This window comes from Protomyctophum parallelum (assembly GCF_964188405.1).
Source record: "Protomyctophum parallelum genome assembly, chromosome: 13".
NCBI classification, from domain to species: Eukaryota; Metazoa; Chordata; class Actinopteri; order Myctophiformes; family Myctophidae; genus Protomyctophum; species Protomyctophum parallelum.
In genome coordinates, this window is record NC_139708.1 from 18,305,700 (window position 1) to 18,325,535 (window position 19,836).

General features: G+C 39.1%; 2 protein-coding genes across 2 annotated transcripts; one reads left to right on the forward strand and one right to left on the reverse strand.

Moving 5' to 3' along the window:
* The first annotated feature begins 2,132 nt into the window (after positions 1 to 2,132).
* LOC310869022 (UNC93-like protein MFSD11) lies at positions 2,133 to 11,328 on the forward strand. The gene is made up of 13 exons (XM_083779595.1): positions 2,133 to 2,616; positions 3,166 to 3,221; positions 4,220 to 4,327; positions 4,424 to 4,503; positions 6,670 to 6,766; positions 7,218 to 7,276; positions 7,499 to 7,643; positions 8,367 to 8,416; positions 8,638 to 8,703; positions 8,796 to 8,921; positions 9,416 to 9,590; positions 9,694 to 9,829; positions 10,377 to 11,328. The coding sequence occupies exons 1-13, from the start codon at positions 2,527 to 2,529 to the stop codon at positions 10,527 to 10,529; spliced, it is 1,341 nt and encodes a 446-aa protein (XP_083635721.1). The 5' UTR covers positions 2,133 to 2,526; the 3' UTR covers positions 10,530 to 11,328.
* A 751-nt stretch (positions 11,329 to 12,079) lies between these two features.
* Positions 12,080 to 18,214, reverse strand: kdm8 (lysine (K)-specific demethylase 8). The gene is made up of 8 exons (XM_083779951.1): positions 18,082 to 18,214; positions 15,787 to 16,271; positions 15,380 to 15,552; positions 14,907 to 15,039; positions 14,755 to 14,805; positions 13,346 to 13,495; positions 13,144 to 13,236; positions 12,080 to 12,877 (listed from the first exon to the last, which is right to left on the reverse strand). The coding sequence occupies exons 2-8, from the start codon at positions 16,249 to 16,251 to the stop codon at positions 12,713 to 12,715; spliced, it is 1,230 nt and encodes a 409-aa protein (XP_083636077.1). The 5' UTR covers positions 16,252 to 16,271; positions 18,082 to 18,214; the 3' UTR covers positions 12,080 to 12,712.
* Positions 18,215 to 19,836: the final 1,622 nt, after the last annotated feature.

A 19,836-nucleotide genomic window follows, 5' to 3' on the forward strand; every position in this document is an offset into this window, starting at 1 on the left:
TTGAGTTAGTTAAATAATACTGTGAGAGTTATATTGAAGACACTTTAGTAGGCCTAGTTTGTTTACAAGGTGAAAACGTTTTGCTATTGACATAGTGTGATATTTTATGTATTTGATAATTGTGATTATTCTGGATAACAAGAGAAGTCATTTTGTGGTTTCTGTATACTAAACAAAATACAAGAGTATTACTGCTATTTCATGTATACCAACTGAATGCACCTTATTGACTGATATTGTGATCTTTGTAATATACTAAGTTAGGACCAGAGTTTGCAACAACGTGAGCAGTGTTGCTTATTGTGTTGTGTGCCTTTTGTCTGTGTGTTTACAGATAATAAACCTTTAATTCCTGCACACTGGAAAATCATCATTTCAATCCAAGTGTGTAACAGTAGCACCCGCAGTTTCATTAAAGAGGATATTTCCAGAGCACTTAACCTGCCAGTTATAGGTAAAGAAACGTTGAATATGTATGTATTTGGTTCCAAAACACGCTAAATATCATAACTGAAGTTGTGGACATTGAAGTAAAGTGATGCACATCAGCGTCGGAGAGGAACAGGCACTGTCAAATCAGTTACGCAAATTTTGGGAAATCGAATCCCTTGGAATCCACATGAAAGAAATGCATTCTGAGAAGGAAGACGTGGCAGTGTATCCCAAGCCGTGCATATCCAGGGATATCCCAAGCCGTGCATATCCACGGATATCCTGAGGAAGAAATGCCACTTGACAGTTTTCAAATCAGCCTCATGGTGGCGCTACAACAGGCCAAGTTGCGTATATATATTGTGTGTAACACACACACACACACACACACACACACACACACACACACACACACACACACACACACACACACACACACACACACACACACATCTTTTTGCAAGGAAACACACCAGACACCGGCACAATAATATAGTCACAGTGGCTGATAGTGGGAAATTAGGGCTAAAATTGTTTAGGGTACTATTAAAAAATAGGCTATGTGTTAATTGTTTCTCTTTAAAAAAATCACACCCGTGTGAAGTGAGTGGTGCAACTCCGTATGGGGTCCTCGGGGGGGTCCCTGGAACTTCCAGACCCACGTACAGGAACGTGGCCAGGGTGCCAGCCCGGTTCTGGTGAGCCGCCCGCGTCTGAAACGGTCGAGAAATGAAAGAGTGACCGTGTGGGGTCCCCGGGGCCGGGGGGTCCCCGGAACATCCAGACCCCTAGGAATGTGCCCAGGGGGGGGGCGGGCCGGTTCCGGTGAGCCGCCCCGCATCCGAAATGGTTGAGAAATGACAGTTACCGTGTGGGGGTCCCCGGCCCAGGGGTCACTGTACTCAGTACTGTCACTGTACTGTGTGTGTGTGTGTGTTGCACCACTCAAAAACAATTTAAAGGTATATTCAGTGATTTCACTCAAAAAACCTTAGGTTTCGTTTTTGGCTGTGGGACCCAGACTTTCGTCCAATCAGGATAGAGAGTCAAAAACGAAACCTAAGGTTTTTTGACCCCCAGGGGTTAACTGGGGACAGGGAGGAACTCCTTATATGGCCAGCACACTCTATAGTAGGGAGGCTTATCACAACAAAACAAAAAATAAGTGATATTTGAATTAAGTGAAATCACTGAATATACCTTTAATATACCGTAGGCAAGGAACTAATTTCATAGGCCTATAGTTGCAGCCTTAATTTAAACACCCCAAATATTGTACAAATATATATTTTTAATGTTGCTATAGTAAATAATTAAATGTCTTATAGGAGTCACCACTGCTCACCAGCTTATAGGCCTACACCTATAGGCCTACATCCAGCCCTTGAATCAAAAAATCTGTCTGTCAGGCTATGCACACACAGGCAATATTTTCAAGCATTCAATTTAGGTAGTCCAATGAAGTCATCATTGTGTGAGCTTGCAGATGCTATTTTTAAAACATCTCGAAAAACATTTTTAAACATCAATCTTGTATAATGGCAATGGGGGTCCCTGTCACTCGGTCAGATACATTTAGTTCACTGCAACATTTTTTTTATAAGATTTCAATTCCCTTGCATCACCTCTGGCAGGCAGCAACACCCACTGTCCCACGATTTCCCAAGAAGAAGAAGACGAAGTTGGAGAAGCATGCAGTAGCAAGAGGATGAACCGTCGTTTTTAATCAAAGTCACAAGTTGTCATGCTATCAGTCAGACAGAAGGGAGCTGAAGCCACATATACACAGGATGTGAATATTTCAAATTTATGCCCTCTATTCAGCCTTTTCGCGTAGTCTCTTTAGTTTGTAGGATAGCAGCCTAGTCAGCAGGTTGAACTTTATTATGCGCTCGGCTGCATGCGTACTCCAAACCTGGATGCCTGGATATAGTATGTTGTTGTGTTTACAGCACCGTGCTGAATGAAAATATCACACCCATGCTTGGGATGGGTGTCTCTACGTTTTTTAGCTCAAATGCCTCTTCCACACAACGTATTGGCAGCAGCAGCACCCAAATATAGGGTGTTTTGTTAAGATATCTAAAAGCCACCATGTCCGACAGGAGAACTTTCAACGTTGTGATTTTAGGCGTGGGGTTTTTGTTCATTTTTACAGCCTTCACGACTTGCGGAAACATCGAAGTAAGTCACAAAACTTTGTAGGCCTATCTATAACAGGCCTATATCTCTTATAACAGCTGGTATAATAATTTGAGTTGGGTAATGGGTATATTGATCTCATTTTATAATCAGGGTATAGCCTTAACTATAGTTGTGAATGACAGGCCTGTAGAAATTCGTTTTCTGACAGAGCTGTGGCACAATGTATTATTGTATACAGAAATGGTTTTCCGCGACAGAGGATTTTCAATGTGTCAAAAATGATAGTGTTTTCGGAAGTCTGGCTATACAACCATGTCCTTGCAACTGTGACGGTGAGACTCCGAGTCAGGCGCGTCTCGTGTTTCTAATTTTCGTCATCAGTCAATAAATTATCTTGTTAGACGACCCCACTCGTGATCATCCCATCCCATTCCCATATAATCCCCTGAAGATTTTGGTTTTTCAGCTATAGGATTGATTCCTGCATTTATAGTTCTTTCTAGTAAAATGTAATCATACGTCTGGAGAATGATATTGGCTACATGTACTTTCAGCTATAATGATTCCTTGCTGCTAATTTCTTTGTAGCAAACTGTGATCAAAAGTCTGGCGAATGATACTTTCACTGGAAGTGGCTACCACAGGTATGTCAGTTTGATGTCCTTGAGGGGGTTCCAGGGGGTCCCAGCAAAGAGATTGATATACCTTATGCTTATTAGAACCAAATGGACCCTCACAGGTCTGTAAAGAGAGAGTGCACATTTTGTATAATGCATAAAAGATGCTGAACAAATCAATGTAATCAATTATAAAAAAATATATATAGGCTAATTGATAATCAATAATTTAATAAAATAATCGATAAATCATTTATTCCTATTTTGGGGATAAGAAATAGATGCCTGAAGGTGGTCAGTAGACCGAAAGCTTGCAATAATACATTGATTGTGCACAGATCTGAATGTGCCGAGCTTCCATTTATTTCTTTCAATTTTAAGAATAGTAAAAAAATTATATCTGAATCGATACAGTAACTATTTAGAAAATACATTAAATATGTGTGACATGTTTTTTTAAGGGAAAGATTCATTATTGTGGATATAAATAAGTAAACGCAGTGATTCTCTGGCAAATAGATGGATTGTATTTGAACTTATGGACAAACCCACACCTTGACATGAACACAGAGAATACACACATTCTTCGATAGTCCAAAGTACTATAGGCCGGGCGAATAACATTTTAAGTCCACATTTTATTCTGACCCCTCCACTTAAAGGCCTAGTTGTCCTGACCTCTTATCCATCATTTATACATTATGGATAATTAGTGTGGACTTATTCGTCTATAGTAGCCTACTTGAAAAATGTATCGATAGAATAACCGCTAAGAAAATAACTGATAGTTGCAATCCATAAGGTGGTGGCCGTAGCTTAATTAGTGGGTAGAGAGAGAGGCCATCTGGTAATCAGAAAGTCACTGGTTTGCTTATCTGACCTCCAGCTATTGCAGATGTAACCTATAGTTATTATAAATCTATTAACATACTATAGCGTACACTACAGATTGGCTAAAATCATTCAAGTAAGTTGCAGCTTTAACTCTGATGTTATTTTCAAGGTTTTTTCCCTCTCCTCAACAGCCTTGGAATCATCTATGGAGTTTTTTCGTTTTCAAATTTACTTGCTCCTACGGTTGTTGCCGTACTTGGACCACGGGCTTCCATGTTCTTAAGTGGTCTGCTTTACAGGTAAATAAATATAGGCCTAGTTCCCAAGTGAGATTTTCCTGCACATTTATAATAATGGAACATGGTGTTATTACTATTATTCATCTTGTCTTGTAGTGGTTATATAGCTGTCTTCATCATCCCATCGACATGGTCCTTCTACTTCACCTCCGTACTGATTGGAATAGGAGCTGCCAGTAAGTTCAATTTACACTATATGTGCTCAACAGGCTCACTCAAACACTAACATTTAAATCAAGATTGCCCATAACTCAGAGAGTGCCAATAATGGAACCAAATGGACCTATAAGGGTCCATTTGGAACACCATCAAGGAAACCTGAGGGTCCCTGAATGCCACTTTGAGGCTTTATTGTGTTTTTTATCACATTGACATATTGTACAAAGATATGATGCCTACTGGCGGGGCTGTGCAGTCATTAATTATTTATATAGTGTATATCACATGTTTTTATATTGAGCATAAAAAATGTCAATGTTTTAGGAGTCCCCTATCTCAAAATATTTATGTGTACATACATGCAATTTAGAGATATACACTAGAGATATACAGCTCTACACTGTTGAAATCAGTTTTGCTTTAGAAGCAGTTTTCATGGTGATATACAGTATACATAACTTCTTTTTATTATCAATTTGATTATTATTATGTTTTCTCCCCAGTTTGTGTATTTGTCTGTGTGCAACTATCCCAGAGACCAATTAGCATCAAACATTTCATGCACACTGCCAGTAGGCATTTTGTTTTAAATCGTCTAAATCGCTTTACCAGGCTGCTTTACATTTTATTTGTGTGCTTTTTACCCCCGTTTAATTTAAGTATGCCAATTAATTCCTGCCCACACGCCCTCCTGTGTGTTAACCTACTAGCTCACTTGCCAGTGAGGACTGCACATAGAGCTTTTGTCCTACTGCTTGGGCAGTACAAATGGGCAGGTACTTTTTTACCACTGTCACCCGAGCTTACAACTTTACATTTTGGCCGATAATTCCTTCCCTGGATTTATCGGATCATGACCCAACAACCTGTACAAGCCATGGCCATTTCCGCCTAACAAGATTTTATGCCATTTAGCATTTTCTTCAAAACACTTTTGCTTACTACTACTAGTACTATAGGCTCTTCCTGGCTTGTCTGTCAAAGTGTCCTTGAGCAAGATACTGAGCTCACAACGGCTCCCGATGAGGAAGGTAAAGGATGAAGGCGCTGAAGAAATGCAGACCAGTTTGTTTACCATTCTGTTCACTGTAATTTTGCATGCTGTGGGAGCTGTGTCTGTCTGAGCTTTAAATTATTAACCATGTTCCCAGTTTTATCTTTGAGGAGTTAAAGTCTGGAAAAGAACTATTGACGAAAGTATCTACATACAAGTACAGGAATCACAGGGAAACATGTTGCCCAGGCAGTCTTACCGGAACCTCCTGTAGCTCTGTACTTCCAGTACAGAACCAGGACACAATATTGAAAGTCACAGTAGGACATTTTCAATTGGTGCTCAGTATACTCAGAGGTGAAATAATTCAGCATGCAAGCTCAGTGCTTATGTGGCAATGTGGCATATTTCCCCAGACAACTAGTTTGCCACTACAGAAAAGATCAAATAGTATCTGCTTACACAGCAGCGGCATGTTAAAATCCTATGGGGTTAGATAATGTATTCAGGGTCTGCTGGTTATACTTTGATGAATGTTCACAGCATACTCTAATCCTCTGCAATGACATGAGACATATTGTTTATAGTAATTTATTTTATGTATTCATTTTAAATCAAGCAATGTGTAACCTTGTTTGATAAGTGCTTTATAAAGGCGTGGCCAAGACTATGTTTTGCACCCTGTCCGTCCGCCGTGTCTTTCACATCGGTCTGTCATAGTGCCACCAGGAGGCTGATCTTTGCAAAACACATTTCTTGATATAAGTTCACGCACATCGGTACACATTATCTCTATAGGCATGGGATCTATCCAATTGGCTAAGATTGGGCTTGCAGGAGTGGTCCGTTTTGAACAACATTCCTCAAATCATGAGGCTCTCAGTGATCCCACTTGGGTTTTCAGCTGAAGCCTATTTGTTCCCAGAGATAATGTCATAATGTCAACCATCTGTTTAGTTTCTATCCATAAATTGCAATAATGTATATCTGTCCTTTGCATCAAGAGAACCGTGCAGCCAATCACATTCACATTTGTGTATTGTTTGTTGATGTGTGTGCAATGTAAAAATAAATAAAATGTGGCATAAATCATCTTCAGGAACTGTATGAACTTAAAGAGGTAATCTTTAAGGTTTATTCTTGGAGATGTGGATTAATTATTTCTTAATTTTGATTTGACTCATTGCAGCTCTTTGGACAGCCCAGGGACACTTCCTGGTAGAGAACTCGGAGGCATCCACTATCAACAGGAACACAGGAATGTTCTGGGCTCTCTTACAGTGCAGGTACAGTACAGGAGCCTAATTATTTGTGTAGACTGCATAACAATCACAACATAGTGTTTCTATTTTAATGTTTCGCATACTTTCTAATGACCATACATATCGTTGCTGTAAGGCAGAAACCTTGTATCTCCATATTTCAACATTTTATCTTTCATAAATCATCATGTGTGTCGCACAAAAAAGTAGTGGAAAAAAAGCTGATCTACTAGCTTACAATGCATTTCAATGTGTTCATTGCGTTGTGAGCTTGTGGGCTGGCTTTAAAATTAAATTTGTAAAATGAATTATACAAAAGGAACAGTTTTGGATATGCAAGGTTTCCACCCGACAGCAATGATATAATACACCCACCAATGAAACGGAGAATATTTATGAGAATGATGATCTGCATAATGATTAAGTATTTAAATAAGCCAAAAGTGTCAATTAATTATACCTTTTTCATTTACAGCATGGTGTTTGGCAATCTGTACATTTATTTTGATTGGAAAGGAAGCATGGAAATATCAGGTAGGATTCAATCAAAGAAGCAATGACAAATTATAGGCCTACTGCCAAATATAATAATTTTGTCAAAGATACTATAAAGTAAAATACTCACTGTTCATTAAAAAGGTTAACCTTATGGGACTAGAAATGAACCCTAATGACTAACGTACAGTGGTGGACAAAGTACTCGAGTCAAAGTATATATACTTCTGGTCAAACATCTACCGAATGCTTCTCTTCCAGACAGGAGCAGAAAAAAAGTCTTTCTGTCTCTGCTGGTCACATCAGTGCTTGGTACACTGAGCTTCCTAGTACTGAGGAGGCCTTATCACCAGGACGACATGCTCTCTGAGGACGAGGGACAGTCTTTACTCTCAGTCCCCATGATGTGAGTGGATGTTTGTATTATTCGGTAACAGTGATTTTTACAACTTTCATTGCAAGGACGCCCAGTTTGATATGAGTTAAGCAACAGACACCCATTTCATACACTATATAGTATTTACCTCTGGTACGCCAATCTATGCTGTAAAATACCTCTGTTAATTTAACTCTAAGTGGGGTTCCATTTTGTGCAATTGGAGTTCGAGATCTGTAAGGCTCTAACTGTAACTATCAGGCTGTAACTATCAGTCATTTGACTCATTTAGCTGGGGACCCCTGAGGGAAGTGCTGAATCAACCCCTGCGAGGGCCCTGGAGGTGCACCAAATCAAAAGGCCCCATGCACGCGTTACATTTTTCGACAGAAGCAACACTTGTACCTATATGAAATAGTCTCGCACAGGGCCCTGCAAGCTGCGGGCCCTGGAGCTTCCATTGTTCCAAGTTCCATTGTTAATCCGGGCCTGCTTGAGGGTCCCGGGACCACACTTTGAGAACAACTGGTGTTAGTGCTGTAACACACATTCTGCACAGTAGACTGAACATGGCAACACAGAAGGTACAGTACATTAGATGCCACTGAACACAAATGCAAAAAGGCTCCACACACACTACAGTACCTATACAGGTCTTTTGAATTACTCCTAATGGTTGTGTTTTGGAAAGCACTTTGTCAACAAAGTTACTGTGTGTGTGTGTGTGTGTGTGTGTGTGTGTGTGTTGTATAGGTATAAGCAAAGAGCAAACACTGCTGTAAATGATGCAAAGTCAGAATTCAGTAAGTTGGATGGAACACTTTACTAATGATGATATACAAAGCATTTCGACGTTGGTTGTACCTGCTGTATTTGAATGTACTTACAGATGAGTGATGTTGCCCCATCTCACCAGACACTTGATACATTAAACATCTTGGTCTGCACTGCAATTATAGTGTATATAGTTAGATTTGATTATTAGCCATTGAAAACAGTGTCCGATATTTCCGTTTATCCTCAGAGACAATCATACAACTTCTGAAGTCTAAAACGATACTGCTCCTGGGCTGCTGCATGGCCTACAGTGGTAAGAAAGAAGAGTGCTTAACAATAAGTCTGTTATTTAACATAAACCCAACATCTTTTTGCAGCAAACAGCATGTCCCCTCCATTCTGTAGGTATGGAGTTGTCTTTTTACAGTGGCGTGTATGGAACTTGTATTGGGGCAACTACAGATTTTGGAGAGGACGCTAAAGGCCTGATTGGGATCTCTGGTATTGTGGTAGGAGTTGGAGAAATAGTCGGTAAGTTGATAGATTTAAGTTAGGGCTACTTCAGTGGATATTATGCAATGATTGAAATCTCGTCTTGTGTTGCCAGATGACCAGAAATTTCGGCCTATTGATATGTCTTTGCATCTCTTAGATACATAAAGATTCATAACGTACATGGATATTTTCAAGTACCTCAAGTGTGCTAGGACCAACAAACTTTGTCATTCTGTTACTGCTATTCTTTAATTATTCATTTTTTTATGTGTTATTGTTTACAGAAGGCTTATCATTACTGCAACAGCTACAATGTCTGAGGAACCAGAACAAAATATTTGTATACTTACATAATCGTACACAAAAAATATACTAGGTATAGGTCTGTTTTCTGTTGGGGGCTATTCTCACCGCTGTTCTAGAAACTACCTTACATTCAACATAGGTAGGTGGAGACCTCCGATCATATGGCAACGCAAGACTTAAAATCCTGAGTCTGACAGTTTTGATTTTGTATGTATCCTCATCAGGCGGAGGGCTTTTTGGACTCATGTGCAAGAACAATCGCTTCCGACGGACCTCTGTGGTCTTTCTGGGAATGGTTGTCCATTTCATTGCCTTCTATTTAATCTTCCTCAACATACCTGACGACGCCCCAGTTGTGTTCAAAACTAGCACACAGCACCGGCCGTATCTAACTCCGAGGTTTAATTCTCAAATAGTTTTGTCAATTTATGAAGTGCACAATTCAAACAATAGTAAAGCCATTTCCTTTTTTTGCTTTAGCCTGTGATATTTTCTTTCCTAGTGTGTCCATTGCTATGCTGTGTAGCTTCTTGCTTGGACTTGGAGACAGCTGTTTCAACACACAACTGTACAGCATCCTGGGCCGAGCATATGCCGAGCAAAGTGCACCTGCTTTTGCAATCTTCAAATTTATCCAGGTAACACCGTGTTAGTAACATACTGTTTTTGTGAATGGAGAAAATGGCATTGAGTTGTAGGTCTGCCAAGTGCTTGAGTATAACACTTGTGTTGTGAGCTTGTAGTCTCACCAGAGAGAGGTGCATATCGGTTAGAGGGGTCAAGCTGTGGAATGGATTGGATGACGAACAAAAAAATTGTAGTACAATAAAAAAAAATGTATAGATCAAAAATAGTAGATACATATAGAACATTGATGTTTTGTTTTCTTTTAGTTTTCGTGTTTTTGTTCTGTCTTGTTCCTGTTAACTGTTTCTTTTTGGTCAATGTTTCTTTTGCAAAAAAACAAAGCAAATGTATTCTGTTTTTAATGACAAAAATAAATAAACTGAACTGAAATAGCCATTGTCTTTGAGTGACACCGTTATATGATGACGTTTAAATTAGGCTATAGCAAATTCACCTTGATTACTCCAAATGTAATGACTAGAATAATTGCTAAGAACCTGCAGTGACTCCTGACTCCTAACCAAATTATTTTTCTTCTGATCCTTCCTGTCCCATCAGTCCATCTTTGCAGCGGTGGCGTTTTTCTACAGCGGCTATCTGCTCCTGACATGGCAGCTCCTGTTCATGGTCGTCATGGGCTTCACTGGAACGCTGTGCTTCTTCCTGGTCGAGAGGATGCAAAACTCCTCCATAGATCTGCAAGATTATTAGCTTATATTCACCTTCCATGTCAGTGCTGCCTGTCAGTTCAGTGGAACGGATAGCATGGAGGAGAGAAATCCACAGAGAGATTTCTGTTCAAGTGATTTTAGATCTCAAACTATTTTATCTAAAGGAAAACCCATAACTCAAGGAACCCCGTGGGTCGCTGAACCCCATTTTGAATTTGAGGAGCAGTGTTTTAGATTATTAACGGCAATACTTTATCTACTTTATCTTTATCTATAACACTACCGATGTTTAGGATTGACTATACATCAATTATAATATCAAGGTGGAGTTGCATTGTTATACATTTCAAGACCTGATTTGAAATTTTCACATCTGTTCTAATACAACAACATACACTACTAATGATAATTAACGTTGTTTTCTACTGTTTTGCTGTGTGTTTTGTTAAGATTCTCATGTTATCTCTTATTGCTCTCAGCTCAGGGACTGACACTGTTGATGCAAATGTTTTGAATCCCTTTGAATTGTATGCTGTTGAACTGTTGAATTGTAATTTGTGACTTAAAAGAAAAGTAGCCTATACATCAAGGACGTTACACTATTAACCACTTCAGGCCTGTAGTACAAATAGTGAAAATAGCCGATTAAAATAAATTAGGGTAGATTATGTCAGTTGTTCTAGTCATAGAAATGAGGAAAATGTTTGACAATCACTATACTTTTTTTGTATATATTTTGCATATCAATGTATTGTCAGTTTAAATTGCCACTAAAGCATGTGTTTTTCTACAGCCTAAAACGTTTTATAAATAAATCTCTCAAATGTATATTGGATATTGCAGTTGCATATCACTTTTGATGACATTTGAGTTATATTTGCTATTTGTATCTCTACAATACACAAAGCTCAGATGATGGCGCTCAGAGACAACAGCTTGAGCCAAGACCCCTGCTTGAAATGATTTGCACATTCTGCAAGTAATTCATTCTAAAATACACAAATCAACCTTTCTTCCAATTAAATGAAGTTACTTAATACATGATATTTGAGCCATGTATCAAGCACTGGCTTTCCCTATATAGTATGTTTTGCATACATCAAATAGAACTATATATAAATGTAATAGCTTTTGAGAGCACCCATTATAGCCGGAAATATTTATTATTATTATGCTGCAGAATCTACTCGATGTAGTCTGTATTTGACAGATTTATTTCAACATTAATCAAAGAAGCCTTAGTGGCACAGAAAAGGTTATGGGTCCAGAGGTACCACATGACTTCACTGGTAATTGAGTATTGATTGCATTATAATGAGTAAGCAGTTTTGTGTCAATTGTGCCACTTATCCCATTAAAACCGGGAAAGAAAGATATCAGATATACATGCTCATAGCGCTTCACTTAGTTCAGTATTAACGTAGATCTGCTGTATATATATATATATATATATATACACACACACACACAGTATAAAAATAAAATAAAGCAAAGATTTTTAACTCAAAACTTTGCTTCTGGGGGTCCCTGGAACAAAATATTTAGAGATGGGGGGTCTGCAGCCAAATTCACCACATTTTTGGGGTTGTGTGAAAAATGCATGAAGATTTGAAATGGGTTTTACAGAATCACAAAACATTTGTAGTATCAGCCTCAGGTCTAAATGGTTTAACTGACAACAAAGCTTTGAGGGTGTAGCTTAACATAAAACATTTACTCACACTGTATAAATCATCAGCATTTGTTTTATTAAGGATAACTAGAAATTAACCATTATCCGGAGATCAGCATGTCTAACACAAATATTAATGCCATCACCAAGCAGTTTCCTCAACCTCTGATGTCAACACATGCACAGTATGGAGCCTGCTGCTGACTCTAGAAAGCTGTGACGAAACATTTGCTATATTTTATTTAGGAAAGAAAACTGTAATCGGAAAATATGCAATGTAAACTGATAAAAATGTTGTTGAACATGTAAGTCTTTGACTTTGAAAGTTGCAACATTCTCAATGTAGTGACCCTAACCCGACTTTAGTTCACTTTGATTTTCTCATTTAGATAAGTCAGATTAAATGTGTACTCTCGTCCAGATACATTTGACTGGTCATATCTATGTTATTATCACTGTGCTTGATTGTGAGATAATCTAGAGTGGTCAGATTTCACTTGACTCCAACACGTATTCAAATAGTATGACACGTTCTAATATTTCGACTACCTTCAGGACCACCAGAAGCTCACAGAGAAGCTCAGTTCTAAGGAGCGTACATAATGCCAGTGGCGGGCAGGAATAAACAGCACATCCCCAGGTCGCAGTACACACTCCAGGTAGGGAGCTTTAACAAACTCTGGGAACTTCTCAACGTCTGGACTCTCCGCCTCCACCTGCATTGACGACATTGTTGTCGTTACATGTCATTTTGTGTGGAATCCTTGTATGTCCAAAAACCATTACTTTTCATTTAATGTAGTTATTATAGTCACAAACTCTTGTTAATGCTTTTCATTGGTTCAATATTTGTAAAATGCAGAGACAAATAAGTGAGAAAAAAAAATGAAAAAAAGAAATATGGAGAATGATACGGTATTCTGCCTGATAGCAACGATTTACAGTCCAACTGTGTAAAGCCTTTACAGACAGACTGTCCTACCTGACTAGTGTTGTGAAGCATCAGTGACTGGTGAGGGTAGAGCATCTCTGTGTGCTCTGGAGAATACAGGCGAATGTACTTGCTTCCAACCACCTGACGCATAAAAGAAAATGGTCAAACAGAATCCCCCACAATCCCCAGACTAATCTTTGACGTGACATGTTTTCATGAAGCAGAGTTAATGCTGCAGTAAACGTATTACCTGCGCTAGGAAGTTCTGTTGCGGATCGTGGTGGAGGGGGGACACCGTACCATTAGGCCCAAACCATGCGTTTATAGTAATATCATCATCATCGCCCTCACCGAGACAACAGTAATCAGGGATGCAGATGTCATCTTTCAGCTCTGGTACCTAAGATGATATCACACAGATCAAACTGTCAAGCATACCACTTTTAAATAGACTATGTGCTTCTTCTAAAATAAGGTTAATTGGGGGAATCAAACAGACAACTTTTCTTTTGTAACAAACAAATGCTCTGGAAAGCTGCAAGCATTTTGGCTTCTCATGGAAATGTGAAAACCCCATAGGGGTTACGGCTTGGAAAACTAACCACCATTCTAAATCACCCATCCCCTTTGCAACACAACTTTTAAATGCTCTGTTGTTTAATTTATTCTTCTTTCTTATTTTTTTTGTATATATGTTATTCTTTTTTACCTTTTGGGAATGTTTAAGATAATTGAATTCCACATTTAGCTCCTTGGAGTATTGTTTGTATGTTACTGTGTTTCTTGGTGAATAAAGCAGCTCAAAACTAATTGCCTGTAGTGGGATTGATAAAGTTGTTTGAAGTACAATGTTGTTGCCAATTAAATAAGTCATTTTGTTCATTTCTATGGGCAAATTGTCCAATTATCCAAATTCACTACAATTGTGGCAAAATAAGTGGTGTACAGATCTATCTTGATTTATTAATATAAAATACAATTAAGATACAATCATATTCACAACACTTGGTATTCTTAAGAATACAAGAATATCAACATTGTTTTGAATTCATCATAACTGATGTGATTACATGTTTTAAGTTCATCACTAAATTGGTACAGTATTTATCCTAGCTTTGCAAGAGATATGAATACTAAAACAATGTATGGCTGTTATTACATAACTAGGGGATTATTAATTAGGTATGAGCAGTGGTGTCTGTCTGTGTCCTTTTTTTTATATTGGTTAAGGCATAAGGCATGCCCTATTTTAGAACTTTCCTGCATTTGAGCATAAATGAAATAAGTACGGTAATCCAAGAAATTTGACAAAGAAAACACTAGCATTCTCCTTTGTTGATCTTGTTGGACTCAAATCATTTACAACATGGATGTACAAACAATTGCATTAGTTTTACATAGAACATGGACTTAATTCTAATTCTCTTAATTTGCTATTCCTGTATTCCGGCATGTGTACTGAAGGCAGCCAAAAAAAGAAGAAGTTTGAGAACCACTGTTGTGGAGAGCCAACCTGCCGATCACTCATGTGCTGTCAACCCTGGATGCAACCTGTACACCTGTATGAGTGTATGTATGTATGTATGTATGTATGTATGTATGTATGTATGTATATATATATAACACATGCTAAGATTTCAACCTGGTGGCACACGGTACCTGGTCAAATAGCTGATGTTGAGCAAGATATCCTGAAACCTTCACTCTATCCTTTTATCCGCAGAAAAACAGAACAAAATAATGTTAAAATAAATAAACGAGATACATCAATACCAACTGAGCGAGAATAAACGAATATGGGATGTACTTACCTTTGTTAAAATGTAGCGATCAATGAACTCATTAACAGTAAGGAGTGTCTGAGACCATTCTTCATCAGTATATCTTGATCCCACTTCAACAGGTACGGTCCGACAGCCAGCCACAGATCGTATGTACTCTAGGCTTTTCAGCAGGGAAAACAGAATATGACAATATATTGCACAATATGTATTTACTTTATAATGTATAGTTGTATACTGACACAGTATCATACCCAGGCCGCTATACAACCTAAGATTCTACACAAGTTCATGGTTGCTTTCACATTACTGATCCTACCATCATACTAGTAAATGTAATTTCTTTATGTGATTACTTCTTTTTTCTTCTCCTCATGTCGTTAATATTGACATATCTTTCGGTTTGTGTTGTCAGACAACATAAAACAGAAATGTTGGCACCATGACCGTGGGCTATGACACCCTGAAACTGAAGGTGAACAATGCTTGTGTAAAATAAATACCTCCAACGGTGGTCCCTGAGTGCTGGCCAGTGGTCTATAATCCCTTCTAAAATAACTGGCTTTGAGGGGAGCAGGTAATCTGACTTGAATCCCTCCAGTGAAGGACAGTGTATCCGGGGAATTGCCATTGTTTGGTCAACTACAGGAACAGGTGGGCATGCAAGCTTCAGTTTCTGTTATGGAAATAAGATAAAATAAGATTTAGAAATTATTCGCACAAAAGAAAAATAATCTATGTTTGAGTTGCCATGGTTTAAGGACTTGAGCTCTTTATACTTTGTCCTAGAACAAATTAACTATATTAACCAAGCTCATAAACGCATCAAGATGTGACATTGTTGTGGTACTGACTACTGGGTAAAATGTGTCATGTGTTTTTTGTCAGAAAAGATAAGAAGAAAGGGCACCTTGGCATAAAGGTATTCATTTTGATCATCTTCTTTTGTTGTTTTCCTAAATTTCCTTAATTCACTCTGTATAGTTTGGACCAGGACATGAAGGATATTGTCCATGATGGCTGCACCCATGAGTAAGCCCATGTCACAAGTTCTAATGGCCTGTTCGACCATTTCTGCAGATGGCTCCTGGCGACACAAGGCTGAGACTTTGAACAAGCAGCCATAGGAATAAACACGCCTCCACTCTTTGTCCACATCACGCCATGTTCCCGTGTTGAGTTTCTCCCATGAATAGTCCATTATGATCTGAGCATTTAGCATACAATCCACGCCCGAAGTGTCATTGTACAGGTGCTGCCTGGACCTTTTGAGCAAATCCACCACACTTGACTCCACTTTCTCACTGAACTCGAGTGGAAACTGTGTCTCAACCGGTGGCAAAACAGCAACAATATTAGACCAAAGCGAAGTCATTGATTAGGCCTTTATCTGTCCTGTAGAAAAGAAAGTAAATGTCAGTTTATAGAACATGTACACGCAGTGGCACTGACAACTAACTAACATGTTCCCTATATAATAAATTCAGACATTTCAGAGGTGACATGACTTAGGTGGTAATTTATTTACTTGACTCAAACCATTTAAATTGATCTCTGAATTTGCTATTCCTGTATGCTGGCATGTGTACTGAAGGCAGCCAAAAAGAAAGTTTGAGAACCACTGTTGTGGAGTGCCAGCCTGCCGATCACTCATGTGCAGTCAACCCTGGATGCAACCTGTACAGCTGTCTTGGGCTGCACTGCTGCCGAGTCTGCGGCTGGCAGCTGCACGGGTGCAGACAGTGGTGGAAAGTAACTAAGTATATTACTTTAGTAATATACTGTGCAGTATAAGTGCAATATAATATGCAGTACTGATACTTTTACTTAAAGGTTTCATGACATTAATTACACTCACACAACCTGAATTTGAACCCATTTAGGATTGAGGCTGATATATTCTATATTCTGTCATCTGTATTCTGACCAACAAGAACGCTGTTCCCGTCCTGAATGGGTTTAACATTCGTGTTCTGAAGCCTTTTGAGCTGCAATGAAAACGGGCAAAATCCCTCAACAGTGACATCTGCTGGAAAATTGTTATGTCATATATAAATGGGATTTGTGGACTGTTATATCACAGTCCAGAGGCAAATCAGAGCACTTGTTTGAGCCAGAAAACCCCAGACCACAGAAAATCTACTGAATGTTACAAGTTCAGGTTTTTGGGTGCTTTTGGGAGCTCAGAAAACGTTTTGCACAGCAGGGTGCAGGGTTGGGATTCGGTATGTTATATCTTCTCTCAGTACCCACTACCCAGGGAGAAGTTTCTCTCTCCGTCCTGCTGTCTCTGTTATTCTGCAGTCGGAAATACTCTTCTCAGTATTGGATGGTTATCAGTGGTGGTGCAATAGACATACTCTGGTCCCATCTCAAGTTCTCAAATGCATAACAAATCTTATGAAAATAGCAGATCTACAAGCTCACAATGCGTCAGACTTTTGAGCTTGTAGATTGGCTACTTTCAAATGGCCAAAGTATAGGTCGGAACTGATTAATGTATGTTTTGAAATAATAATAAAAACTAAAGTTTCAAATAAATGTGGTAGAGTACAATATTTGCCTCTGGAATGCAGTGGAGTAGAAGTAAAAGTATTGGAAAGTGTATACTTTGTTAGTTTCCATAGGTGTGGGCCATGCATGACCAGATAATAGCCTGTGTTAAAGTTAGTGTCATGTAATAAAGTTGAGTAACAACTAGTATGTACATTCAATCACACAAGCAGTCATTAGAGTACAATAACAATTAGGCCTACATTAAATACTTTATTGCAACTGTTGCAATAAATACTTTTACAACATTGCTTTACCACCACCCCCATTAACACATTTCACTACACTGGAGCAGGTGTAGCTCGATAATATTATTTCAAACCTGGCAGATAAGATGGAAGAGCAGGTGAAGGAATATTGAGCCAGACACGTTAGAATCGCACATTGCACAGTGAGCAAAGAAGCACAAACATAATAATACTGGCTGTGTCACTGTGTGTCATAAACGCTTGGGCAACTACACTGGAGTGCTGTGCTGTTAACTCTAGATCAGAAATAGTTACATTCGTATTCTTGATCCAAGAAGGCTAGCCCAAAATGTGAACTCTCATGTATTTATCGATTCTGACTGACATGTTGGTCAGAATCGATAAATACATCTAGAGTTCACATTTTGGGCTAGATCCAAGGCTAGAAGAATTAAGTTTCAAACCTTAGCGGGACACCGCAGGAGCAATTACGATCCGTATTCAACCTTTGTGTTAAGAGTTTTTATACAAATATTTAATTTAATAACTAACATTAGAACGCGCACTCTTCCGAAATATGCTAACGTGCTACTGTGGTGGGCCAACAAAAACACACCGTAATGCAACCAGGCTATCGAACCGAATGGTTCCCGCCCGGTTGCCCAGGCACTGCTCGTCAGAGCAAACAATAAACTAATGATAAAATAAATAGAAAATAGTAATATTAAAGGATTTGTAAGATTCATATTTTTAATGTTTTCTGCAATACATCTAGGGTAGGTACAATATAAGCTTATTCGAAGTTGATTTTTGTTGAATAATAAGTAGTCAACTAGTTTAAGAGGATTCATTCACTCATTCACTCACTCACTCACGCACTCATTCACTCGTGTATTTATTTACCTTTTTAATTAAATCATTAAAATTAAGGGAAGGGAGTGATGAGTGAATTGTGAAAGAAAACTGTAATAGAAATAGGCCAATCTGTCTGCATTGACTGCACACTCCAGTAGAGGGTGGTAACATCTAAACAATAATCTGAGGAATTCTGTACCTGGCATAAATCTCAGTGGTGCTACTATACTACTACTAAGTAGTCTACTACTAGTACTACCACATGTTTAATTTATAACTGAATGAAATTTCATTAAACATATTTTTTGGTCTCATTAATAGGTTTGTTTCTTCCAAGACCGAAAAGACCAAGACATTAATGCTACGCCTGTTGGTCCAACATTGCCAGTACCCTGCTGTGCATCCATCCTGTACACTACTAATCAACTCACATGCTCTCCCATGCAGACACAGCTGTTCACAATGGCAGTAGGCTATAACTACTGGATAGTAGAGTGGAGTGAGAGTATTGGGAGGTCGTTGACACTAGGGTTGTCCCGATCGGATCGGGTGATGATCAGAATCAGATGATCGGAATCGGATCGGGGGCCAAAAAACGTGATCGGGACATCCCTAGTATCAATATTATATCCATATCATGATTTGGAATATAGTACTATTGTGATATGGCATAAACGTGTTCTATAAAATATAAATATTGGATCAGGAAAACACTGTTTTGGCAGATGCTCAAAATCAAATGATCGGAATTGGACCAGGAGCAAAAGAAAACGTGATCAGGACATCCCTACATGCAATTATAGTTATTGAACCAATTTTGAGCCAGCACACATACTGATCGACCACATATTGCAAAAACAACCATTTCCCCCACAATTGCTTTATTTTTAAAGATGTTATTTAATCATATTCAATAAGTACATACCTACTGTATATAGGGTCTTCAACGTTTTTCAGGGCAAGGTCCCCTAAGCTGAGAAAGAGAGATGAAGCTCACATCAAGCCGTTGTGAGCTTGTAGATCTGCTATTTTCGCTGGTTAAAAAAAAAAATCACACCCATGTGAAGTGAGTGGTGCAACTCTGTGTGGGGGTCCCCGGGGGGTCCGCGGAAGTTCCAGACCCACAGGAACGCGGCCTGCAGGGTGCTGCCCCGCGTCCGAAACAGTCGAGAAATGACAGAGTTACCATGTGGGGGTCCCTGGGGGTCCCCGGAACTTCCAGACCACCAGGAATGCGCCTTGAGGGGCCGGGCCGGGCCGGGCCGGGCCGGGCCGGGCCGGGCCGGGCCGGGCCCGGGCCGTTTCCGGCAAGCCGCCCCGCGTCCGCATCTCTGAAGAGCCCCTGTTGAAGACTCCTGGCCTAG

Bases quoted from the DNA above. Each gene is read 5' to 3' on its own strand.
- LOC310869022 (XM_083779595.1), top strand. From the start codon at position 2,527: ATGTCCGACAGGAGAACTTTCAACGTTGTGATTTTAGGCGTGGGGTTT. The intron at 4,328-4,423 runs GTAAATAAATAT...CTTGTCTTGTAG, and splicing joins TTAAGTGGTCTGCTTTACAG to TGGTTATATAGCTGTCTTCA. The intron at 4,504-6,669 runs GTAAGTTCAATT...GACTCATTGCAG, and splicing joins GATTGGAATAGGAGCTGCCA to CTCTTTGGACAGCCCAGGGA.
- kdm8 (XM_083779951.1), bottom strand. From the start codon at position 16,251: ATGACTTCGCTTTGGTCTAATATTGTTGCTGTTTTGCCACCGGTTGAG. The intron at 13,496-14,754 runs GTACCGTGTGCC...ATATCATCTTAG, and splicing joins AACATCAGCTATTTGACCAG to GTACCAGAGCTGAAAGATGA. The intron at 12,878-13,143 runs GTAGGACAGTCT...TCGTCAATGCAG, and splicing joins TGCTTCACAACACTAGTCAG to GTGGAGGCGGAGAGTCCAGA.